The 25,403-nt window shown below is 39.3% G+C and overlaps 1 protein-coding gene across 1 annotated transcript; it reads right to left on the bottom strand.

Moving 5' to 3' along the window:
• Position 1: 1 nt before the first annotated feature.
• Positions 2–3,044, bottom strand: LOC124863349 (zinc finger protein Gfi-1b-like). Its single transcript, XM_047357697.1, has 5 exons — positions 2,767–3,044; positions 2,066–2,232; positions 667–816; positions 424–589; positions 2–332 (listed from the first exon to the last, which is right to left on the bottom strand). The coding sequence occupies exons 1-5, from the start codon at positions 2,999–3,001 to the stop codon at positions 136–138; spliced, it is 915 nt and encodes a 304-aa protein (XP_047213653.1). The 5' UTR covers positions 3,002–3,044; the 3' UTR covers positions 2–135.
• Positions 3,045–25,403: the final 22,359 nt, after the last annotated feature.

The raw sequence follows: 25,403 nt of genomic DNA on the forward strand, positions 1-25,403 counted from the left end.
ATCAAGTTAATCTTTATTGGTATAAACAGATATACATACTGCACATTCTTTTAAATATTATACAAAGATTTTCAAGGTTATTTACAAACAGTTCCACTATTGCCCATGTAATTGTGCCCTTGTTACTTGATGTGCTCAGTTCTGGGTATAAACTTCTCCATAGACACACTGTGTCTCTTGGTGGCGCTGTAGGTCCACCCGGCGCTGGAAAGTGTGCTGACAACGGGAGCAGCTGAAAGGCCGGTAGCTGCTGTGCTTTCGGCTGTGGGTGATGAGGTTGGAGCTCTGGCTGAATCCTTTACCGCACACCTTGCACACGTGTGGTTTCTCACCTGAACAGGGAGCAGAAATAAGCCAGGCCATCATGTTTCATGCTAAAGTTTGAGATCCATAAATAGGACATTTTCTCTTGTATCCCCTCACCTGTGTGTATGAAGGTGTGTTTTTTCATATCAGACTTCTGGTGAAACCTTTTGCCGCAATACTGGCAGGGGTATGGCCTCGTGTCAGAGTGGATGAGGAGATGAGTGGACAATGTAGACGAGCGCTTGAAGACCTTCCCACACACTTTGCAGCCAAAGTTCCGCTCCTGGACACAAAGGCAAAGGCTATGAATAGTCCCCGTCGGACCAGGATTGAATAAAAAAACACTTAAGAGATAAAGACCTTTGCTCTGCTGTAGCTGCCAACTGCTTGGAAACCAAAGGGCACATGGGACATGTCTGTAGTAGTGAGCGATCTTGTCAAAGGAATAGAGTGGTTGTTGTTCACTCGATCCTGCGGGTGACTGCTTGACATTAGGACATCTGAAAGAGACTGAAAAGAGTGGGACAAGAAAAATGAAATAAACTCATATAAGGTTCAGTGATCAACAGTTTTGTAGAAGATTCGTTTTGCACAGAAATAGGTAAAATGGTACCTCAAGGAATCAGCTAAGACATGGAAATGATTTTAAAATTTATTTCGTACCACCTCGACAATAGACATCCAAATGAACAGTTTTGCCAAAAAACGGGGAAATATATTAAAATCCTCAATTTCTCTCCTTTTTGTTTTAACATTTTTCATTCATTTAATCGGTGATGGTTCTTGCCTAAAGTGCACCCTTCCTTCTGCGCCTAAATTATTTTCAGTATAAAACTAAGAATCCCCTCTGTTTTACAGTGTTTCATAAATTCTGTTTTAAAGAACCTATAAACAATCTGCAATTAGTAGTTATTAATCCAGAGCAGGTTTTATCAGTCTATGTATTTTAGATTTAAAACTAGAGAAGATCAAATATTCCAGGTTGATTTAAAAAAGCTCCAGGTGGTTCTGTTTGGCACTAAGTAAAAAGCAGAGAACCAGATGCCAATTTCAGCACATCAGTGCAAGGCTCAATTTCTCAGTGTGTACACTCTGCACAACAAAGGAAAGTGCCCACTTCTCATTGACCGGACTTGCAAATGAACGATAGAAAGCAACTGACAGATAACCTTTTTTCCGTTGAATGCTTGTGCCACCCTCTGATATGGTAAGTCATATTTCCAACATAAGAAAAAATGCTAATAATGCTTATATTTTACATAATTGTCATCTTGAAACAAACTCAATTAAGTAAACTGCAATTCAAGTATGTTTCTAGGACATGAACTCCATAACATAAAACAAAAGCAGGTTAAATCACTAATAATAAAATTTGCATTAATAGAGATATTCTTTAGAACCTGTCTAAGATATATTTATGGTCAAAAAACATGCTTTATAATATTTAAAATAATGTTAATAATGTAAATTTTCAAATGTTATCTGTTCATAAGAATATGATTCCATGGAAAATGTTTTCTGCCAGCTCTTCAAACTATAACTGATCAAGTACGAAAAATGGCACATTTTATGAATTAGTCATTTTCAAACCTTTGTATTGAGACGGGTTAATTGTTTCTGCTGGAATACTCAACAATTTGTCTTGTGAAATTATAGGAGGATATCATCAGCATATAGTTTTGCTTGGATAACAAAACACAGTATTTACATTTTGTTCTGTCTTTTATTCTTTGTTTCATAAGAATGTGGTTATCCTCACCTTCTCACAGAGTGGACAATTCCTGGTGGGTGATTTGAGGTCAGTGTGCGATGTGTGGTTGAGCAACAAGAAGACAAGCCTCTCCAGTTCTTTCTCTCTGTCAGATTGTTGTTGGTCTGATGACCATTGAGAGATCGGTTGAGGGCAGTCTCCTTTCTCCCCAGGGGCTTTAGTCAAAAAATAAAAATGATTAGGATTTCTAAACCAGTGGTTCCCAAACTTTTCAGCTTCCAACCAACATCGCAGTGCAAGAAACACATGACCCTGACTCTCTGTTTAGTCTACAAGCATTTCTACTAAGTCAATTAAACATTAGTATAGTGACAACACAAACAACATCACCAGTGGGTATATTGCTTTTATCTATTTGTTTTCTATTTGTTATTTCAGCTTTTTATCTCTTTTAACATTTATAGCAATTATAGCATATGGAATATGTATATATATATATATAGAACATGCTTTACTATTATGATTTTTGGTAATTAGCTTACCTTCTGCTGATTTGCAACCCCAAGTGGGGTCTTCACCCCAACTTTGGGAAATATCAATTTAAGCTATACTTTTAGAGCTTTTAAAAAGTACAACAAATATTATATTTTGCTCTTTAATTGCCAATTATGGTCCTGTTATAATGTAAAAATTATCATTACAATAATGATCTCACCACGAGCGAGGTGCACCAAGAAATGGTTTTATACCTGAAAGCCAGAGCTTGTCCTTTGGGTCGCTGTAAGAGCTTTCTGCCAATCCATCTATTTGTGAGCAGGGATCATTCAAAAGGTCTCTCATCCCAGGGCATAAAGGTTGTGGAGCATCTTCAGGATTCCCAATCCTAGACTGCACAGCGTGTGTTTCAGCCTGCTGTCTGAAGTTGTCCCTAGGTGGGCTAAAAGGAAGCGTCCGTTTGGTCTTAACAAGAAACGAGCGCGGCATGGCAGAAGCAGGCGTCTGAAAGAGTAACAATTTGCACTATAAATCTGCAGAAGTCTGAGAAGCCAACTCTTTCATCTCACTTTTAGAGCCTCACACACACTCAGATGTCACACACCTGTTGGTTCGTCTTCAGTTACAATGCCAAAGCTTGAGGTTTCCTTAACAAATACAGCCTGCCACCTGCACAAAGGTTTTGAGGGCTTTCACTAAGGATAACTCTGCTATGCTGGGAGGCAGCTTTGAAACTGATTCTGTCGCTGCTTTTACATGAACATGCTGTGCATACATATTTACAGCAAAAGCAATTAGATTCAGGATATTGAAACAACATAGGATTCCCTTAATTTTAAAATGAGGCTGTTACTATTTGTTTCTACATATATTGCAAGTTTTTAAAATGTTCCCCTGCCTGTGTCAAATAACTGTTGTTGACGGGTAGTGAAGTGAAAGAGAGGGAAGACCATAAGAGATTATTTGTAAAAACCACATATCAGACTTTATTATTAGTTTATTTTAAACTCTGCAAATTTGTTTTTAATTCTTGTAAAGATTTCTCAAGCCCATGAAATACTATTGTAACATAATTACACTTCCTAATCTGGTAAATCTGCTGTATCTCATTCTGTCTCTGACATTTCTCAAATGCTTAAGTCCAGCAGATGATTGCTGTGTGAATAAATCCCAAACGATTGGGAATTAAAACTATCTTGGTCTATTTCTAATAAGAAAGCAAGCAAGAAATGGTTGATCTTACCTCAGTATTGTGGAGCTGAATGTTGAATGTTTCTTGTGTCATTGCTCGCAACATTCTCATTTCTTTTTCTCACACCCATCAACCGATGACATGTCACAAAGAGATTTGATTTGATTTTGAAAAGGCTGCTGAGGATTGTTTTACTGAAGGTAAAGGAAGTGAAACTACCTAAAAAGCTTTGAGGAGATAAAAGAATAAAGAATAAAAAGTTCCAGCTTAACACCTTAGAAGCAAACAAGCCATATCTAATATTTATCTCTGACACTTTCTTGTTGTCAAACTGTTGAAAACAGAGCAGCAGCTTTGTCTTCTACAAACTTGTTGATGGCTATAAAAATGTTTGAGCCTACCCTCAAAATATGGTGATAGTAAAATCCAGAAGATTATGGATTTTTTTTGTTTTTTTGATGTGGGACCAGTTTACCATTGATGGATTAATGTTGCAATGACTGTTCACGTGGTTGGACTTACAAACACACCAAGCATTGTTTGGAAAGTTTAAATATCTCATCGTTCTCATGTGAACACGTGAACCTTTACAGCCACGGGTGGGATATCCTATGGGTATTTTTGGAAATACCCTTTATTTTCACCTATCTAGGAGGTTTCTTTGCCACATGTGAGTCATTTTTCAGGTTTTGCATCTTCACCTATTTTCAGTGGCAAGAACGTTCACTTGATTCTAATTAGGGATGGTGATATAGACATAGAATTTGTTCATATTTTGTTGTATTTATTGCCATGATGATAAAAGTGATGATTCAACATATTACAAAATTTAACATGGACTTTATGGCAATGAACTCATTGAATATTGCAGTCACAAACAAAATTCATTATAAAGTTAAACTCACTCATGAAACAGGTGCCTTCACAATGCCAATTACATTAAGTAGAACATCTGTGCTGCTAAATACTTTGCAGTATTGACTGCAATCATATTTTGAAACACAAACGCACGATTTATTTACTTTTTCATGGAGCCGACTGGGGAAAAAATAGTTCAAAGAAAAAAAGACACTTTTTCAACCTTATCAGTTTTTAAGGTGAGCAAACAACGTTCTACTACTGTTATTATGCTTAATAGTTATCCTTGTTCCTTGACTCATAGCCTGTAAGGGTGTCACTTAGTACAAGACCACTGACTAAAGAGCTGTTTAAAGAATGAGCTCAAAACTATACTATGAGAAAGTCCTGATGATAAAGCTATGACTCAGTATTTAAAGTTGAAACAAAGATGTCGAAAAATGAATAAAATCTGGATTGAAATGAAACTATTCTCAAAAACAGAAAAACGAGTCATTAAAATGCAAAAAATACTCCAGAAAAATCCACAAATTCATTGAAATCAATATAACTTTTATTTTCCCTTGACCTAAGGGCACATGGGAAAATGAACCTGGATCTTTTACACTTATTCAAAACCATAATTAAACTCAATTCCTACTGTTGAAACCTTTTCCTTCTTTAAACATACTTTACACAGTTCATACCAGCTCAAGCATACAATGCAAAGTAAGAGAATGCACCACACAGATTCCTGGAACTGCAAGAGAGTAAGGCTGCTAGTAAATAACTTTTTCATACTTCTCACATTCCCACTGACTAATCAGTGCTAGTCTTTTAGCTGTTTGCTTAGTTTCACACATACTTCAAATGACAGGATAGAGGAGAGAGTTTTCTAAAAAATACAGATCACTTGACTTGTGTGGAATGTTGTTTTTAAGTGACAAAATGAGATAAAGAAAATTTGGGGTGAATCGTGGAGGATCTGGTACTGGATGGTGTGAAGCTTCTCCATTGTGGCCTATGAAGTGTAGGTTGGAGATATTGTATTTTCTTCTCACACTTTATATAAAATCAAGTCATATTGGTATCTGGTGGTGAGATCTGTGACCTGTTGGCTGTTTTCCTAATCTCACGGTCCTTCAGAAGAGAAAAGTGTCAAATATGTTTCTGAAATCTTATCACAACATCATTCGAAAGCACATAAATTCTAGCAGCCTACAACAGACCCTAATGACAGAAAGTCCACTGCAAAGACAAAGGACTTATGACTTTGGACCAAATTTTTATGTAATTGGAAAGGTAAGCATTACCAAATGTAAAGATCATCCAATATCACTCGTTTTTACAGGTGAATATTTCAGCCACAATACAGATAACCAATAACCTTTTCGGAACAATGGTTATCATACTGTGGTACAAACAACACTGTTAGTATCTAGGCCGCCTTTGGTAGTACTCACACTAAAGTTGGATATTATTTGCCAGGTAATGACATAAAAAACATATGTTTGAGGCAGAGTTTATTAGCGTTACAAGCTAATAATGATTTATTTCTCTACATTTAGCAACATCTTCATTAAAGTAGGTTGTATATTACTGCCTGTGTGAAAAATGAAATGTGACACAAATCATCAAAAGTGCAAAAAAACTGTTTAAATAGTAGGTGACACTAAGCTGGGCAGCCATGTTGTATTTTGAGGTCTGATTTGGTGACATCTCTTAGACTTCTATAGACATATATTCTATAGTATTTCAAACTTCAACTTTAGAAATGTCAAATTCTGAAAAATGGGCCACACAATTACACAAAAGATAAACAATATTAACTGATCAATCTGAAAATGTCGAGGTCCTAAAAAAATAGCCCTGTTGTAGCCTTCTATTCAGTGGCGGCCGGCCCACAGGGGGCGCCACCCTCCCTGATAAAAGAGGGGGAAATGTAAAATATATTTTTACAAATTCTGTTATACATATATAAAATTTACTTACTAAAGTGTGCCTCTATGTAATATGAAATATATAAAAGCTACATTTCCCACCTACTGATATTCATTCACCAGTGAATTCCCACAGACAGACTTGCATCTTTCTATCATGGTGCCCCAGTGGTGCAGTTGAATAGTCAATCGTGTGCAGTTGCTAGAGCAAATGAATAAAAATCTATGGCCAATCAGTGTTGCGGAATTTCATGGCCTTGGGGCACTGAAAATATCGCCCCTCGCAGGTAAAAACAAACAAAAAACGCTTGTGCCACACAGTCAATCAAGGGGATGATGGCAAACTTAATGAGCGAGGTGGAGCTTCACTGAATTCGGTGAGATCCTTATTTATCTACCTGTTCACTAGTAGGATGGTGGAGGAGAAAATCTGGGCTAAGGAGCAGGACCCGACAAGCCCGACGCTATCATCAACCAGCAGGCCAAGGAGGGAAAAAAAAGTGTACAAACGGGGTTTTTGCAAGAGTTGGTTTGAGCGCAAGTTGTGGCTGATCGTCTGTGGTATAGCGAATGCACTTTTCTGTTGTCCCTTTTTTAAAGTGCCAAATGTGATTTAACTTGGACACAGCCAGGACAAACAGACTTAAAGCATCTCTCCAAACATATTAAGAAGCACGAACAATCAAGAGTTCATATGGAAAACTGTGTCAAGCTAGCTGTGCTCGGAAAGATTAGCATAGCGGCGCAGCTGGATGACGGACACCGCATTGAGTAAGAAGGCATAATAAGGAGGTTGAAAAATCATCATATTTTTTTTTTACTCTTTGACTGTATTAGCTTTTGTGGTGCTTTTGAACTGGCATTGCACGGGCATGACGAAAGGGATGCTGTTCAATAGTATTTGTCATCTCACCGTTGATTCAATTAGGTATATTCAAGTAGGTAGAGGTATTGTTACATCAGCCACACCAAGAATATTTTTCTCCAGGTGCCATTACTTCTATTGTTTTAAAAAGACTGTCAAGATGGTGGTACTTGGAAAATGTTGAAATTACTGACTTGTAAAAACTGTTTTCCTTTTCATTGATTTGCATTCGTGGTCATGACAAATGCATACACTAAAGAAAGTAGTGTATGCCTCATAGCCCCTTCCTCTGCTCAACAGTTTGGCAGGAACTAGCGGTGTGGAGATAACTTTGGGGTTTTTGGTGCTCATGCGGTAGCCTCCTGCCTGCTGGAATGACCGAGCTTCCGGCTTGGCCTGCATTGGGGGGTGCTGCAGTACTGGGTTGGGGGGTATAGTGTCCTGCATTTCTCTTTTTGACACCTTCGTCCGAAGGGTGCTGATCTGGTGCTTTGCAGCCATTTTAACATCTTTGCACCTCCAACTTCACACCTTTTCTGTATATGTGTATGTATTTCACATACCCACACACATACAGAAAAGACAATCACACACACACACTATAGTATAATAACTTTGTAATAACCTCTGTATTTGTAAATACCTGCAATCATTGTAACTTTAGCACAATCACCTCCACTACTTACTGTACCTAAGTTTATTTTATTTTTATTTATTTTTATTTTATTCTATTATTACAATACACTGCTCAAAAAAATAAAGGGAAAACTTAAACAACACAATATAACTCCAAGTGAATCAAACTTATGTGAAATCAAACTGTCCACTTAGGAAGCAACACTGATTGACAATCAATTTCACAGCTGTTGTTCAAATGGAATAGACAACAGGGGGAAATCTTTGGCGATTAGCAAGACACTCAATAAAGGAGTGGTTCTGCAGGTGGGGACCACAGACCACTTCTCAGTACCTATGCTTTCTGGCTGATGTTTTGGTCACTTTTGAATGTTGGTGGTGCTTTCACACTCGTGGTAACATGAGACGGACTCTACAACCCACACAAGTGGCTCAGGTAGTGCAGCTCATCCAGGATGGCACATCAATGCGAGCTGTGGCAAGAAGGTTTGCTGTGTCTGTCAGCGTAGTGTCCAGAACCTGAAGATGCTACCAGGAGACAGGCCAGTACACCAGGAGACATGAAGGAGGGCAACAACTCAGCAGCAGGACCGCTACCTCCGCCTTTGTGCAAGGAGGAACAGGAGGAGCACTGCCAGAACCCTGCAAAATGACCTCCAGCAGGCCACAAATGTACATGTGTCTGCACAAACGGTTAGAAACCGACTCCATGAGGATGGTATGAGGGTCCGACGTCCACAAATTGTGCTCACAGCCCAACACCGTGCAGGATGCTTGGCATTTGCCAGAGAACACCAGGATTGGCAAATTCACCACTGGCGCCCTGTGCTCTTCGCAGATGAAAGCAGGTTCACACTGAGCACATGTGACAGACGTGACAGAGTCTGGAGACACCGTGGAGAGCGATCTGCTGCCTGCAACATCCTTCAGCATGACCGGTTTGGCAGTGGGTCAGTAATGGTGTGGGGTGGCATTTCTTTGGAGGTGGCCCTCCATGTGCTCGCCAGAGGTAGCCTGACTGCCATTAGGTACCGAGATGAGATTCTCAGACCCCTTGTGAGACCATATGCTGGTGTGGTTGGCCCTGGGTTCCTCCTAATGCAGGACAATGCTAGATCTCATGTGGCTGGAGTGTGTCAGCAGTTCCTGTAAGATGAAGACATTGAAGCTATGGACTGGCCCGCCCGTTCCCCAGACCTGAATCCGATTGAGCACATCTGGAAATCATGACTCGCTCCATCCACCAACGTCACGTTGCACCGCAGACTGTCCAGGAGTTGGTGGATGCTTTAGTCCAGGTCTGGGAGGAGATCCCTCAGGAGACCATCCACTGTCTCATCAGGAGCATGCCCAGGTGTTGTAGGGAGGTCATACAGACACATGGAGGCCACACACAATACTGAGCCTCATCTTGACTTGTTTTAAGGACATTACATCAAAGTTGGATCAGCCTGTAATGTGTTTTTCCACTTTAATTTTGTGTGTGGCTCCAAATCCAGGCCTCCATTGGTTAATGAATTTGATTTCCATTGATGACTTTTGCGTGATTTTGTTGTCAGCACATTCAACTTTGTACAGAACAAAGTATTCAATGAGAATATTTCATTCATTCAGACCTAGGATGTGTTATTTGAGTGTTCCCTTTATTTTTTTGAGCAGTGTACTTGTTCTTGCACATTTACCTTGTTCTTCTTTGATTGTACATTTCCTAACTATCTGCACCCTACTTGTGTGTTACTAAGGGCAGCTGCAACAAATTAATTTCTCCATTGGGAGATCAATAAAGTCTATCTTATTTTCTATAGAGAGAAAGAGAGAGAAACATATTATTACATAGATTTGTGAAGTTTTTTGGTCTAAAGCTTTCGACAGCAAAATGTGTCAATGAAAAATAACAGCGTACAGGAATGAGGAAGATCACGATGTAAATATAAATTCAAATCCCCATTCTCTTCCTGTCTTCTTTTCTCTGTGCAACCCTTGCTACATAAAAAAGATAGAAACTTTCTTGTGAATTCTGTAGCCCCTTTCCACTGTGATGTGTGTAGATGTTCTGAGCTTTGCTGATACTCACACCTTGGGAACATCTGGGTGGGTTTGAAGGCTGTGCTAGCAAACTGTCTAAAAAAAAGAGATTGACTTTATGTCTTGCTAAAGTCACATATGTTTTCTTTATAGTCGCTAATATTTATCACTTGTATATCATAAAGTAAAACATTATAGATAGTGAATGTATTCCTTTCTCCAATTATTTCAGAATGTAGTTTTTACTTAGTGCCATCAGACCGAAATTAAACAAGATAATTTAACTGATTAGATGTTCACTTCAGTTATGTACTGAAATAATATGTAGTTGTTTTTTCTTTTATAATCTTTTTAGCGTATACATAAAATTGGGAGAAAAATATTGTTTTTCTGCATGTATTGCTTCACAGCAGTTAGCAAATCCTACATGTTTTACCCACTTAACCCACTTGTAGCCACTAAATCAACCCAGGCCTTTTTGACTCATGGCTGGGTTACTAAGTATGTGGGCATGACCCAATGCAGAATTTGTCTCTTTGCTTAGTTGCACTTCAATGCATTTAATCATGAGTTTGAATGACAAACATTTGCACTTTCTATGAACTTTTATGGAAAAGACAGCCATTCCTTTCATGTTCACTTTGAGAAAGTACCAATGATTCCACAACTCATAAACTCTTGATAACCCCATTTTCAATTTCACCCTTTCTCTTAAAGTCATAGATGACAGTGCAGATTTCCTGACAACCTACAAATGCCATCTATAAAAGAATGATGCCATGATAATATGAAAATACTGATATGAAACTAGCTGTGTGCATTCTATACTGAAATTATAAAAGTCAACATGTAGGCATATGCTTTTAAAATCATTTTATTTGCCTCTTAAAGATTCAAGTATTTTCAAGTAACAAAGTCTGAATCTGTCCTCAGATTGGATACTATTGTCAGAGATCACATATGAACTGAAACCAACACTTTTTTCAGTGTGTCTGTATTCTTGCATGCATCTTATTTCCCTTCTGCTCTGAGCAGCATGAAGTGGAGCCGAGCCTTCCTTGATGTGCAGAAAGACAGGCATGGCAGAGCACTGTGGTTCATGTGGTGGGGGGCTTGGAACCTTCTCCCAGGGGTTGTCTGAAAGAGCAGACGAGATGAGTGCAGGGAGCCAAGACGAGCTGGTGGGTTCGGTGGGTTTCTGCTTTACTTGAGCTGGGGGGTTTAGGGGCTTCTTGTTACCCTGATGGTGGCATAAAACTGTCTTTCTAGGAATCTGAAACCTAAGGAGGAGGTAGGAAAGGAACAACAACATGTGAAATTAGTCAGTTTTTTCTTATCCTGTGTTTTAAAGATTTTTGTCATTCTACCGAATAGCAAATAAACTATGCGAAATAGTAGGCATAGGCATAATAGGCATAGAGAAGCAATGTCATAAAAATATATATGAATAAAGGTGATATAAAAATGTTTTATGTAACTTTTAAAAAAAATAAGAGAAAGACCTAAAGGAATGCAGCAAAACATTTTCCTCTTAAGCTAACGTTACAAAGTACAAAGCACAGCCACTGACACATTTGGCCTACAGAATCACACAACTACCCAGTTTGTTAAAGTTTTAAAGCACATTTAAGCTATTTTTTAATCACATTTTCTAGTTTCTAGTCTGTACTTAGCAGCTAGCTTTGTTGGCAACTTTTAGCAGAGGAGCTAATTAGAACTTATTTAAAATGTTAGCAAAAACACATACTAGCTAACTAATATGTTTTTTCAGCATAAAGCTTGTATTTTCATAAAATTAAAAATACATTTTTAGGTCTACTTTGACTTAAAATATGGAGGGTAGACGAACAAAACATTTTATTTGCAAAATGGTGGTTGTTGTGTTTCAACATTTTCCAAACAAACCAGATTGGAGAGTTTTTCAGTGTACTTTTCTTGGGAGGGGTACATCTGCAGACTGTAAGTGGGAGGACTTTCATCCACACAAACATTGCTTGGTTTGTTTAATTGGCCCAGCTTTCCCTCTGTTTCTTTAAAAGCTATGCCCATAAGCTAAAGATACGCCCATGGTGACCTGGGCCTATCTCATTTAGTTATGTTTTGCTTTATTTAGGTTACATCTTTCCTTGTTACAAATGTACCAACTTACGTTTCGGTCAGTAAAAGAGAAATCCGCCAATCCCAAAATCGTGCTGTTAGGATGTTTTGAATTTGATGGTTAATGGGGATGTCCTTGGTAGTATACTGGTGTACGAAATGTATAATGTAAGCTAGCTTACTTGATTAACAGAGTAAAGGTATAAATGAACCAAAATCAAAACACAGATTAACCAAATTATTAATTTCAGTCATATAGTACTTTATATGACAAACAAACCTCAGCCTTACAAGTCTGTTTTTTTACATCCAAAAAGTGTGGTTTGTTCATACAGATAGCGATATGTATTACATTTTCAAAAATATGAAAGTTGGATCTAGGATTGATATTACAACCCACTAACATTAAACCAAGTGCCAAGAGACATTGAGGGCCATGGCCAAGTGTGGGGATGAGCAGAGGAGGTTAAGTGGAATGTGCTCAGGAGGAAGAGGGAAAGTGGCATCCAGCTTAATTTGACATATTGAAACATGGAGAGTGAGCAGAGTGACACTGGTAGTTTTGCCACAAATAGATCTTTTGAGGACGAGGATTTTTGATCCCCCTCATCCCCAGAGGTTGAGGGAGGCTTTATGGAGCCCAGCAGGCTTGAGCCTCATCAGTTTGAGCTGCTGGCTCAAGGTGCTGGGCCAGCAATGCCCAAAGCTCACTCGCTGCTGGCAAGGCAGCAGAGGACAGAATGGTTCCAGTTTCTGAGTGGTAAAGTGATGTTAGCTGCATCATTGCTAACATGAGCTAACATTCAAAGCAGTAACAAACTTTCAGAAAGTTTACATTTACATGTAGATTTATATTTTCTTAAGTAAAGCATATGATCGAAGATATAAAGCATAAAACTCTTTGAACAAGGCTCCCAATTCCAAATCTGACTCGCTATGGGGGCGAGTGTCTGAGAGAGATTTTTTATACCTGAACATGGGGGCTATGACGTAGACATGTAACAAGGTGTACCATTTGAACCAGTAGGAAAATTCAAGAGTGCAGCACCAAGATGGGTTTGGGACAAATATTGCTGAATTAAACAATATTACATGAAAATGTAAAAAATTGCACAGTAACAAAAAGATAGGTTTCTTAAGGCCCAATTTATACAGTTCATCTGGAAAAAAAAGTTGATTTCGGGTTCAGTTCCACTGTCAGCATATTCCATTTCGAAGTTCTTGTCATGGCTTGTGTGGCGGAGGACCCCAGAATGCAGACGAGCAGGAAGTATCGTAATGTAAAAGTGGATTTAATAAATGCAACTCACTCCAGCAGGTGGTGGCAAAAACAGGCATGGACAGGCAGGCAAGACAGGCTTGGCATAAACAGGACAGATTTGGCAAAACCAGCTTTGCATGACCAGAGTAAATGTTTCCGCAAGGAGTAAACAGGACGACGGTGTATATATGGAGCGTTGTAAAGGTGAATAGACTGATTACATGATCCAAGTGGACCAAATGAAGCTGATTGCTATGGTTCACAGGGGCAGGGAGAAACAAAACGTAACTGGGCAAAACAGAAATCCAAAGATATAAAACTAATCGGGAAAACACAACATACAGAACATGAACAATACTAAGAAACTAAAGCACAGCCAGGAAAACAGAAGCAAGATCCAAAAATGTAAACTGGAAATAAGAGTAACTAAAACCCAAGCAAAAACCAAAACATCCTCAAATCATGACAGTTCTACAATCAGTAGGATTTGTTAATATATTTGCTGATATTTTCAGTGACCAGTCCCACTGGTAATAGCAAAACAGACAAATCCTAATGTATTCCTCTGTATTTTGCACTTTTTAAAACTGCATCTATCATGCCTACAGAACTGTGTTCAGGTTGATGTGTGTTGTGCTTTTTTTCACCTCCTCTCCACAGGGTGCGACCGGCAGGTGCAGCTCCATATGTGTGGTGCATGAAGGTTAATCAGGAGGTGCGTTTAAGGAGCAGGAACCAAGATCTACAAGCATTGCAGAAGCATTGCTCAAGCAGGTTTACTGAAAGTTCTGTTTAAGCTGGTGTCGGGAAATGACTCGCCTAGCCTCTGACAGCCTTCATACAAAAGTCTCACCCTTCTTCAACTGGTGGTCTGGACGACTGAGTAGCCTATCGCAGTCTTCCACACTTTCAACAGTCACTTTTGTTCACAGCTGCTCATTCCCTAATTTACAACTGGCTCTTGGTATATGGGCTAGGTTAATTTTAGTAGCTCGGCACGAGCCCCAAGGGCGCTGTTTTAACAAACTTGACTAAGGCAACCTATAAAAACCTCTTAAAATATCTTAGAACCAGCCAACAAGACTTTTTACCACCAATGAAAAACCAACAATACGGTGACTCAAATAATTGAATGTCCACGATTTAACTAGGATTTTATATGCTTTCTTTAATTAGTAACGCTTTTGCAGGGGTCAGTAACAGCTTTAATTCGGCAACACAAAATAATTTCAATAATAGAAATGAATCAATCAACTCAACCTGTCTTTTCCTGATGCTGAAACTAGTGAGTTTGGAGAGGCTTTGAAGACGGAGGCTCATCCATGCACCTGATGGAGAAACATTCTTCTGGTAACAACGAGTGATTTCTTGAAGGGAATACAACTTAATCTTCAGTTTTCTTCCTTTAAGTGGCAGGCACTGATGCTCCAGGCTTTGATGGTTAAACAGGATCTTTGTTGTTATTTGTCTCAGAAGACAGTAGTTTCCAGAGGCTGAAGAGTTGAAGGAAACCCGGAGACATAAATGAGGTTGATTCAGGACTTCCAGAAGCCTGAAACTTGGAGCAATCAGCTGTTCACCGATCAAGTTCACTTCTGTTGTCTGGATAAAAAGGCTTTAGATGAAATCAGATTCTTAATTCTGAGGCACAGTCCTTTCTGGGCTCACTGGTTGATCCTCTTTTTAATGCAGTCGATCAGTGGGGCTGTGTCTCTGTTCCTTTTCCATCCAAGCTTATTTTCTCCGTCCGATCTTGTTCGCTGGTCTTCTGCGAGGAAACAACCCCGTTCCCTCCTTCAGCATTGCTTTTATGGTGCTTGATGCTTTCACCAGCCAGCCCCTTATTAGGCTTCTTAGTTATTGCGGAACCTTTTCACCTCAGCTTCTTGATTATTGCTCAATACTTTAGTCATGGTCACTGTGACCTACTGATTCTGTTTCTCGGCCTTGGAGATGCCAATAATAGCCACGCAGCTGGCTGTAGTCGCATCCTCCCTTCCTCCCGTTTGCCTTGAAAAGGTTCGCTGTCAGCATGCAGCTGGCTCTCGTCACTCCTAGTCATCTTACAGTTCTTTCCCTAATCTGCTCAGTTTTAAACTTTACACAGTATTATACTTTCCATTCTTCAGCTTTCAGCATTCACTTTAAAACACCGTTGCAAAACCATCACTTCATTCTTTTTATACATGCTTTACAAATGATAAATGTTATATTTCTTTCATATATAGCTGATTGAGAATGTCAAAACTTAATGTTTTTTTACTCTAATTCTCAGTTCTTAACCACATTTCAATCATACATCTTTTAACTTGATAATCAAAGCCTACTAATTTCATTTAATACATGTGAAAGAATATAAAATCATCATACATCATTGGATACTTGTTTATACTTCTGCAAAAGATAAGAGAACATGTGGCAGATAATATGTGGCTCCACACAGGCCTCTCCAGTATCTCAGCTCCAGAATATCAGAACATGCTTGTTTCACTCCCTACTGCTTCAACTGTGTGTTTTAATAATTATTGCATGGATTACACATAAGGATATTTATTGTAACTTTTAGGGAGTTAACTGTGAGCAGTTACTAAATGTTGCATAGATTACATGGAAGTATCTCACCTTATTTTGACACAGAGGAAAACAGAACTGAGATTGAATTTGTTTTTTTGGATTATATAGCTATAAAAAGACTTATATAAGACTTATGATAATTTAGTGATCCAAGTGAATGCTATTTTTTACTTTTCTATTATATAATTACTTTGCAAAGATATACCCATAAAGTATGCAGCTGACAGCTTATTTACATCTGTTTACTTATTGTCTATTCCAAATACACTCACCGGCCACTTTATTAGATACACCTGTCCAACTGCTCGTTAACGCAAATTTCTAATCATCCAATCATATGGCAGCAACTCAATGCATTTAGGCGTGTAAACATGGTCAAGGTGATCTGCTGTAGTTCAAACCGAGCACCAGAATGGGGAAGAAAGGTGATTTAATTGACTTTGAACCTGGCATGGTTGTTGGTGCCAGACGGGCTGGTCTGAGTATTTCAGAAACTGCTGATCTACTGGGATTTTCACGCACTACCATCTCTGGGTTTACAGAGAATGGTCCAAAAATAGAAAATATCCAGTGAGCAGCAGTTCTGTGGGCGCAAATGCCTTGTTGATGCTAGAGGTCAGAGGAGAATGACCAGACTGGTTCGAGCTGATAGAAAGGCAACAGTAACTCAAATAACCACTTGTTACAACCAAGGTGTGCAGAAGAGCATCTCTGAATGCACAACACGTCGAACCTTGAGGCGGATGGGCTACAGCAGCAGAAGACCACACCAAGTGCCACTCCTGTCAGCTAAGAACAGGAAACTCAGGCTACAATTTACACAGGCTCACCAAAATTGGACAATAGAAGATTGGAAAAACGTTGCCTGGTGTGATGAGTCTCGATTTCTGCTGCAACATTCGGATGGTAGGGTTAGAATTTGGCATCATCAACATGAAAGCATGGATCCATCCTGCCTTGTATCAATGGTTCAGGCTGGTGGTGGTGGTGTAATGGTGTGGGGGATCTTTTCTTGGCACACTTTGGGCCTCTTAGTACCAATTGAGCATCATGTCAACGCCACAGCCTACCTGAGTATTGTTGCTGACCATGTCCATCCCTTTATGACCACAGTGTACCCATCTTCTGATGGTTACTTCCAGCAGGATAACGCACCATGTCATAAAGCACAAATCATCTCAGACTGGTTTCTTGAACATGACAATGAGTTCACTGAACTCAAATGGCCTCCACAGTCACCAGATCTCAATCCAATAGAGCACCTTTGGGATGTGGAGGAACGGGAGATTAACATCATGGATGTACAGCCGACAAATCTGCAGCATCTGTGTGATGCTATCATGTCAATATGGACCAAACTCTCTGAGGAATGTTTCCAGTACCTTGTTGAACCTATGCCACGAAGGATTAAGGCAGTTGTGAAGGCAAAAGGGGGTCCAACCCGGTACTAGCAAGGTGTCCCTAATAAAGTGGCCGGTGAGTGTTAATCACTGTACAATGTAACCAGGGACAGCTGTGATATTGTTAATAGTTCAATATTCAAAAACGTTGACACCACTCAGGAATTCACTCTTTCTTATTTATTCAAATTAATTGCTCCAAATCCAATGAATGAATATTACTTATAAGAGCTGATTGATTTTATGAAATCAAGATATTCCAAGATTATTTTTTGAACATTGTAATGAAAGTATGGGTTACTGTAAGCCCAAATGCTTACTCAATTTGCTTTCTCTTCCATCGTTAGGACGTCCACACCACTCTCACTAAAATCTGCATCAGGTTTGGGCCTTTGTTTACCACATTTCATTTTCCATTACGTGTTTCAAATAGGAAGGAACTTGGATTGGACTGTTAACTAACATGATCTTCATTTAAAAAGTATAGTATTCTATCTTGGAATGCTGCATCTTATACAAACATAATGATAGTTTAAAGGTTATAGACTACAGTTCCTATTGACCTCTCAGATATTTTGAACGTGGAGTTTTTTTTAAGATGAATGAAATCCCCATTAGCATTGGTCCAGTTGTCAGTAGCATGAATGGGATTCTCCAGAACTTTTTTCTCCAAGGTAAAATTGTTCAAGGAGTTCACAGCAGGTAACATAACAACTACATTGTTTTACTTCGCAAAATCACAACACAAAAAAATAACAATAATTTAAATGTTTACTTATTAAGGAGCAAAATTACAGACTACGCATAACTGCAGCTATGCTCTAATGTCTTCTGGAACAGCTTCTTATGACAGAGTAGAGAGCATTTAATGACATCACAGCAGTAAATAAATCATTATCAATGATCACAGCAAGAAAAACGTCACTTGTGTTGGTGACAGGTCAGACCACATACTCTGTTTTTTGATGTTTATATCTGTAGCTACTGTGGCTGGTGGCTTAAAGTGGTTTCAGTCATGGGACTTGCAAAATGAAGTGATGTGCCACTTTCTCACGGCCAGCAACTTCTCCTGTCACCCTTTGTAACCCCCACCCACCCATCTAACACTCATTTCCGCGCAGCTTTTCGACTTTCTTTGGCTATGTAAGTTAAAAGAGCAAAGGTTAAGGTCAGTGCAGGGCTTTCTTTTACTTTGTAGATGAGTGAAAGAAAATCAAGTCTTAAGAACCTTTTGAAATTTTGATGCCTACATGCATTACATGCAAGAGGCACTCATAGTTTTGAAATATACCAAAAGTATTAACTCATAAAACTTTCCTTGTCATACATGACTTCTTATCACTAGGTCTATTTTTATTACAGCCATGGGAACGTTGGACTCGACCTATAATATTGTAATGTATTACAGAGTTGTGTACAAAAGTAAAAGCCACAAAGTTCTCAAGTAGGCCTTTGCCACCCACTGAACAGGAAACAAATATTTTCCTGAGGTATTTTTCTTTCTATGTTACAGCTTATCATATCCTCCCACTCTCTTCAATCAATTGCTGTCAGATTGAAAACAGATTCAGATTAAAACCAAATGGTTGCACTGTTGTGCATTTTTTATTTCAATACCAAACTTTGTAAGCATAAAAGATTGACCCAACCTTAGCAACATCAACAACTTTTAAAGGCCCATGAGTAGAACAGTCTAAAAAGTGGCAATGCTGGTAATAGTGGTTAAATAGAGTAATGATTATATCAAAAGCTCTCAAATTCAGCCAACATGCGGGCATCCCTACTCCCACACATGAGACCGAATGAGAGCTGAATCACTTTAACTACGCATGGTTACAAAAAGGTAAGGAGGTGTGAGAACTCTAAATTGACATGGTACACATGACAGCTGCTGCCTACGTATGAAAACATAAAATATTCAGCTTGCAGAGGTTCCAAACAGATCTAAAACATCCCATGGTGGCTCTAACCATAGCAGTAGTAGCCTTTCTTTTAAAATGGCAACAACAGTCAATGAATTGATAGAACTAACTTTGAAAAACAGATAGAAATGGGTCGCAAACACAGTATAACAATACAAAAGGTAGCTTTTTATGACAAGGTAGTAAGGTGAAGTAGACTTGGTATGGCCCAGGCAAGAGGTAGCACATTCTCCATGTGAGGCACACTGGAAGATTACTCCAAATCAAAGACCTTAAATAATTAGGTATGTATAAATAATTAAAACACATTCTTATAAAAATATTGAGAAAAACAAATATTTAAATGTTACATAATGGAATTCTGTGCAGTATTTATAATAAAGCAGCTCTGGAGTGTGCAAAGCTTAAAAACATTTATCATGATTCGCCTGTGTTAGCTGTTTGAGTTTTGAGTTTCCTTCTTGTCTTTTTCTGTGCACTTCCCTGTTTATGTTCTTTAGTTGCTGTTATTTTAGTTCATCCATTCTTTACTTATTTCTTGTATTTCTGTACATTTAGGGTTCTGTTAGATTCCTTCCAGTGTTTCTGTGTTCCTGTTCATCTGTGTTAATTAGCCTCCCTCCCTCAGTAGCTCTGCATTCACCATCCCACTAGCAGCTCCACATGTAATCTGATTACTTCTGCTGGTTCAATGGTCATTTCTCCTTATTCTGCCTCTGTATTTAAACTCTCTGGTTTCCATTGCTCGCCACTGGATTCCATTATTTGCCTGTTTGTTTCATGCCATCTCATTGCCCGTGTTCCGTGTCCTGTGTTCACCTCTGTAAGTTATTTCAGTTCTGTTATTAAATACTTCTACTCACCATGCAGCTCCTACGGTCTAGTCTGCATGGTGCATGGTCTGTAGGTTCTACAAAACCCCACCTCATCTTGACACAATGGGCTTTTTATAAAATTCTAAAACAACACTGACTTTACTGTGCATACAATAAGAGGGTTTAAAGCATAAATTTGACTGAAGAGAGCTTAGAGAAGAAAATCTAACCTAAAATGGATGCTGACTTCACTCTGCTTCTATGTACTAGTAACATTTGTTAGAGTAAAAATCTGCTTAGCATATTTTAAATTTCAGTAATTAAATCTTAAATATTTGGTAATACAAACTGTTTTTTGTAAACCAGAGAGGTGACAGTATAATGGGCATACATTATTAATTGTTTTCTTCTGAATAAATACTGTAGACATTTAATACGATGTGAGAGGTCTGCAACAAGCTGCCGATGTTTTCTCATGATTTGGACTTGTGAATCCTGCAAAATAACACAACCCCACCCAAAGCATATCTGCCTAAAGGCACGGATGTGAGAATGTATTGGCATAGATTGCAAATAAAAAGGTGTCAAACCGCAAGCTCTTTCACATCACAACTATAAAAACCCAGGGTGTTAGTGGGATATGGTCCGCTTCTTATGTTCATCCTGCCACATCATAGCCCTGCTGTCTAATTTTACAGCCATGTTTCTCTGAAATACAGGTCCTTCTCAAAACATTAGCATATTGTGATAAAGTTCATTATTTTCTATAATGTAATGATGAAAATTTAATATTCATATATTTTAGATTCATTGCACACTAACTGAAATATTTCAGGTCTTTTATTGTCTTAATACGGATGATTGTGGCATACAGTTCATGAAAACCCAAAATTCCTATCTCACAAAATTAGCATATTTCATCAGACCAATAAAAGAAAAGTGTTTTTAATACAAAAAACATCAACCTTCAAATAATCATGTACAGTTATGCACTCAATACTTGGTCAGGAATCCTTTTGCAGAAATGACTGCTTCAATGCGGCGTGACATGGAGGCAATCAGCCTGTGGCACTGCTGAGGTCTTATGGAGGCCCAGGATGCTTCGATAGCGGCCTTTAGCTCATCCAGAGTGTTGGGTCTTGAGTCTCTCAACGTTCTCTTCACAATATCCCACAGATTCTCTATGGGGTTCAGGTCAGGAGAGTTGGCAGGCCAATTGAGCACAGTGATACCATGGTCAGTAAACCATTTACCAGTGGTTTTGGCACTGTGAGCAGGTGCCAGGTCGTGCTGAAAAATGAAATCTTCATCTCCATAAAGCTTTTCAGCAGATGGAAGCATGAAGTGTTCCAAAATCTCCTGATAGCTAGCTGCATTGACCCTGCCCTTGATAAAACACAGTGGACCAACACCAGCAGCTGACACGGCACCCCAGACCATCACTGACTGTGGGTACTTGACACTGGACTTCTGGCATTTTGGCATTTCCTTCTCCCCAGTCTTCCTCCAGACTCTGGCACCTTGATTTCCGAATGACATGCAGAATTTGCTTTCATCCGAAAAAAGTACTTTGGACCACTGAGCAACAGTCCAGTGCTGCTTCTCTGTAGCCCAGGTCTGGGGAATGCGGCACCTGTAGCCCATTTCCTGCACACGCCTGTGCACGGTGGCTCTGGATGTTTCTACTCCAGACTCAGTCCACTGCTTCCGCAGGTCCCCCAAGGTCTGGAATCGGCCCTTCTCCACAATCTTCCTCAGGGTCTGGTCACCTCTTCTTGTTGTGCAGCATTTTCTGCCACACTTTTTCCTTCCCACAGACTTCCTACTGAGGTGCCTTGATACAGCACTCTGAGAACAGCCTATTCGTTCAGAAATTTCTTTCTGTGTCTTACCCTCTTGCTTGAGGGTGTCAATAGTGGCCTTCTGGACAGCAGTCAGGTCGGCAGTCTTACCCATGATTGGGGTTTTGAGTGATGAACCAGGCTGGGAGTTTTAAAGGCCTCAGGAATCTTTTGCAGGTGTTTAGAGTTAACTCGTTGATTCAGATGATTAGGTTCATAGCTCGTTTAGAGACCCTTTTAATGATATGCTAATTTTGTGAGATAGGAATTTTGGGTTTTCATGAGCTGTATGCCAAAATCATCCGTATTAAGACAATAAAAGACCTGAAATATTTCAGTTAGTGTGCAATGAATCTAAAATATATGAATGTTAAATTTTCATCATGACATTATGGAAAATAATGAACTTTATCACAATATGCTAATTTTTTGAGAAGGACCTGTAAATTTAAAAAACAGCAAACAGCTTTTTTCTATCAGCAAGTCATAGACGTTTTTCATTGCATCTTGTTTGTTGAAATACAGAGAGAGAGGAAAATGATATTAATGCTGATATAAGCTTAATGAGATGTATTTTTAATTATTTTATTTCAGCTGAGAAGACGTTTAATGGTGGGAGACTGATTAGACCTGATGAATACATAAAAAAAAGTGCCAGTTTGTTAAGCTTATTGTTTTAGTCTATGTTTCAAGATGCAACTTAAATAGTTTTGAAATGCAGAATTTTAAAGGTGTCAGGAAGTAAATATTCAATTCAAATTCAATTCAAAAATACTTTATTAATCCCAAAGAGAAATTAAATGTTGTTATAGCTCATATTATGAAGGTTTCCTCAAAGAGCCGTTGTAGATGCTGATGGCTGTGAGCAGGAAGGATCTCCTGTAGCGCTCCGTCTTACAGCAGATCTGAAGAAGCCTCTGACTGAAGACACTCTGTTGTTGTAGGACAGTCTCATGAAGAAGATGCTCAGGGTTCTCCATAATGTTCTTCATTTTATGAAGAATCCGTCTTTCCACAATGATCTCCAGAGGTTCCAGACGAGTCCCCAGAACAGAACCAGCCTTTTTTATCAGCTTGTTGAGTTTTTTTAAGTCCCTGGCTCTGATGCTGCTTCCCCAGCAGATGATGGCAGAAGAGATCACACTTTCCACAACAGACTTATAGAAGATATGCAGCATCTTGCTGCAAACACCAAAGGACCTAAGCTTCCTCAAGAAGTACAGTCTGCTCTGTCCCTTCTTGTAGATGGCTTCACAGTTGCATCTCCACTCTAGTCTATTGTCCAGGTGAACACCGAGGTATTTATACTCCTCCACCACCTCCACTTCTTCTCCCATGATAGAAATAGTTTTTGACTTATTCCTGTTTCTCTTAAAATCTACAATAATCTCCTTTGTTTTAGTCACGTTCAAAATTAGATGATTGTTTCCACACCATGCCACAAAACAGTCCACCACCTTCCTGTACTCAGCTTCTTGTCCATCTCTGATCCACCCCACAACTGCAGAATCATCCGAGTATTTCTGCAGATGACAGGAGTCTGTCTTGTACTGGAAGTCTGAGGTGTACAGAGTGAAAAGGAATGGTGAGAGTACAGTCCCCTGTGGTGCTCCTGTGCTGCTGACTACCTGGTTAGACTCACAACCCTTCAGTCTCACAAACTGTGGTCTGTTTGTCAGGTAGTCTTTGATCCAGGAGATTGTTGAGGCCTCCACCTGAGTCTTCTGGAGTTTCTGACAAAGCAAATCAGGTTGGATTGTATTAAATGCACTGGAGAAATCAAAGAACATGATCCTCACAGTGCTGCTGGCTTTGTCCAGATGACAGTGGGTTTGTTGAAGCAGGTGTATGATGGCATCTTCAACTCCAACTCCACAGCGATAAGCAAACTGAAGGGGGTCCTGATGGTTTACTGTTTGCTTACTCAGGTGGGCCAACAGGAGTCTCTCTAGGACCTTCATGATGTGGGATGTCAGGGCAACAGGTCTATAGTCATTGAGGACTGATGGGTGAGTTTTCTTTGGTACCGGAACAAGACAGGAGGTCTTCCACAACACCGGAACCTTCTTCTGGGCCAGGCTAAGGTTGAAGAGGTGCTGCAGAATCCCACAGCTGCTCTGCACAGGCCTTCAGGACTCTAGGGCTGACATGATCTGGACCTGCAGCCTTATTCCTATTCAGTCTCTCCAGTTGTCTCTTCACCTGACTTCTTGAGACACACAGGTGGAAGGGGGAAGCAAAGGAAGCATCAGCATCTTCTGATATGGTTGAAGGCAAACATGTAGAAGCAGAAGGGTCTAGGGCTGAGGTGGAAGATAAAAAATGTGAGGTGTTACTGGACAGCTGTGGGTCCTATGGGTCAAAGGAGGGTGGGATGTCTGTTCATCCATCTATGAGAGACTTTTCACGTGTAGATGTTTTTTTATTTAAAAGCTGGAATGTGTTTTTCAAGTCCTCACTAACAAAGGCAGTTAGGTTTGCAAATGCAAAACATAGTTTGTTTGAAAATCTTTAAAAACAATTAATTTCCAATATAATCACTTACATGCATGCTTGATAAATTGTTTGGCTGCAAATGTTCTCTAACTATTTTGTACAAGTATGTTGTGTATGTTTTGTAAGTTGGTAGCACTGTTGCCTTGCAGCAAGAAGGTTGTAGGTTCAATTCCCAGCCGGGGGTCTTTCTGCATGGAGTTTGCATGTTCTCCCTGTGCATGCGTGGGTTCTCACCAGGTACTCTGGCTTCCTCCCACAGTCCAAAGACATGCCTGTTAGGTTAATTGGTAACTCTAAATTGCCCTTAGGTGTATGAATGAGTGTGTGCGTGGTTATTTGTGTGTTGCCCTGCGATGGACTGGCGACCTGCCTCTCACCCATAGACTGCTGGAGATAGGCACCAGCTCTCCCGTGACCCATTATGGAATAAGCGGTAGAAAATGATTGACTGACTGACTGACAAATCATTGCAACCGGTGTGCTCCAGGAGCTTTTAGGCAGCACCTGGAGCATGTCTCTCTCTTTGGCTGCACTGCTGAGACGAAAAGGTGAGTGCTTGTTCCACTAAATGAGTATACTGTTAATCTGAAGAGTTAAACCAAATATACCTTGACAATTGTGTCTTTTTATGCTTTTCTTAAAATTGTTGTGCCATTTAACAAATTGTTAGCATGCTAATAAGCTAAAATGGAACATCTTAGCTTATTTTGCTTCTTAGCTACAGGGCAAATGGTAGACAGTCACAAGAACTTAATAAACTATTGTAAAAAAAAAACTAATAAATGATTTTTACTCAGTAATAACAACAATTTTTTTTAGACTTGTAATCTAAACGCAGACTTCTGTAGCTAGTTTGTAGGCTACATATATGTTTGGTATATTCTTAAGACAATTCTAAAATTGTTGTAGTTGGAATTTATAAGGTTTTACCAGGGTCACATGCTAAACCACAGGGCAAAATAATGATTGTTGGGGACAGTACCTCAATAA

The sequence above is a fragment of the Girardinichthys multiradiatus genome, chromosome X, assembly GCF_021462225.1.
Source record: "Girardinichthys multiradiatus isolate DD_20200921_A chromosome X, DD_fGirMul_XY1, whole genome shotgun sequence".
In the NCBI taxonomy this organism is placed as follows: domain Eukaryota; kingdom Metazoa; phylum Chordata; class Actinopteri; order Cyprinodontiformes; family Goodeidae; genus Girardinichthys; species Girardinichthys multiradiatus.

Bases quoted from the DNA above. Each gene is read 5' to 3' on its own strand.
- LOC124863349 (XM_047357697.1), bottom strand. From the start codon at position 3,001: ATGCCGCGCTCGTTTCTTGTTAAGACCAAACGGACGCTTCCTTTTAGC. The intron at 2,233-2,766 runs GTATAAAACCAT...TTTTGACTAAAG, and splicing joins GGACAAGCTCTGGCTTTCAG to CCCCTGGGGAGAAAGGAGAC. The intron at 333-423 runs GTGAGGGGATAC...CTCCCTGTTCAG, and splicing joins ACACACCTTCATACACACAG to GTGAGAAACCACACGTGTGC.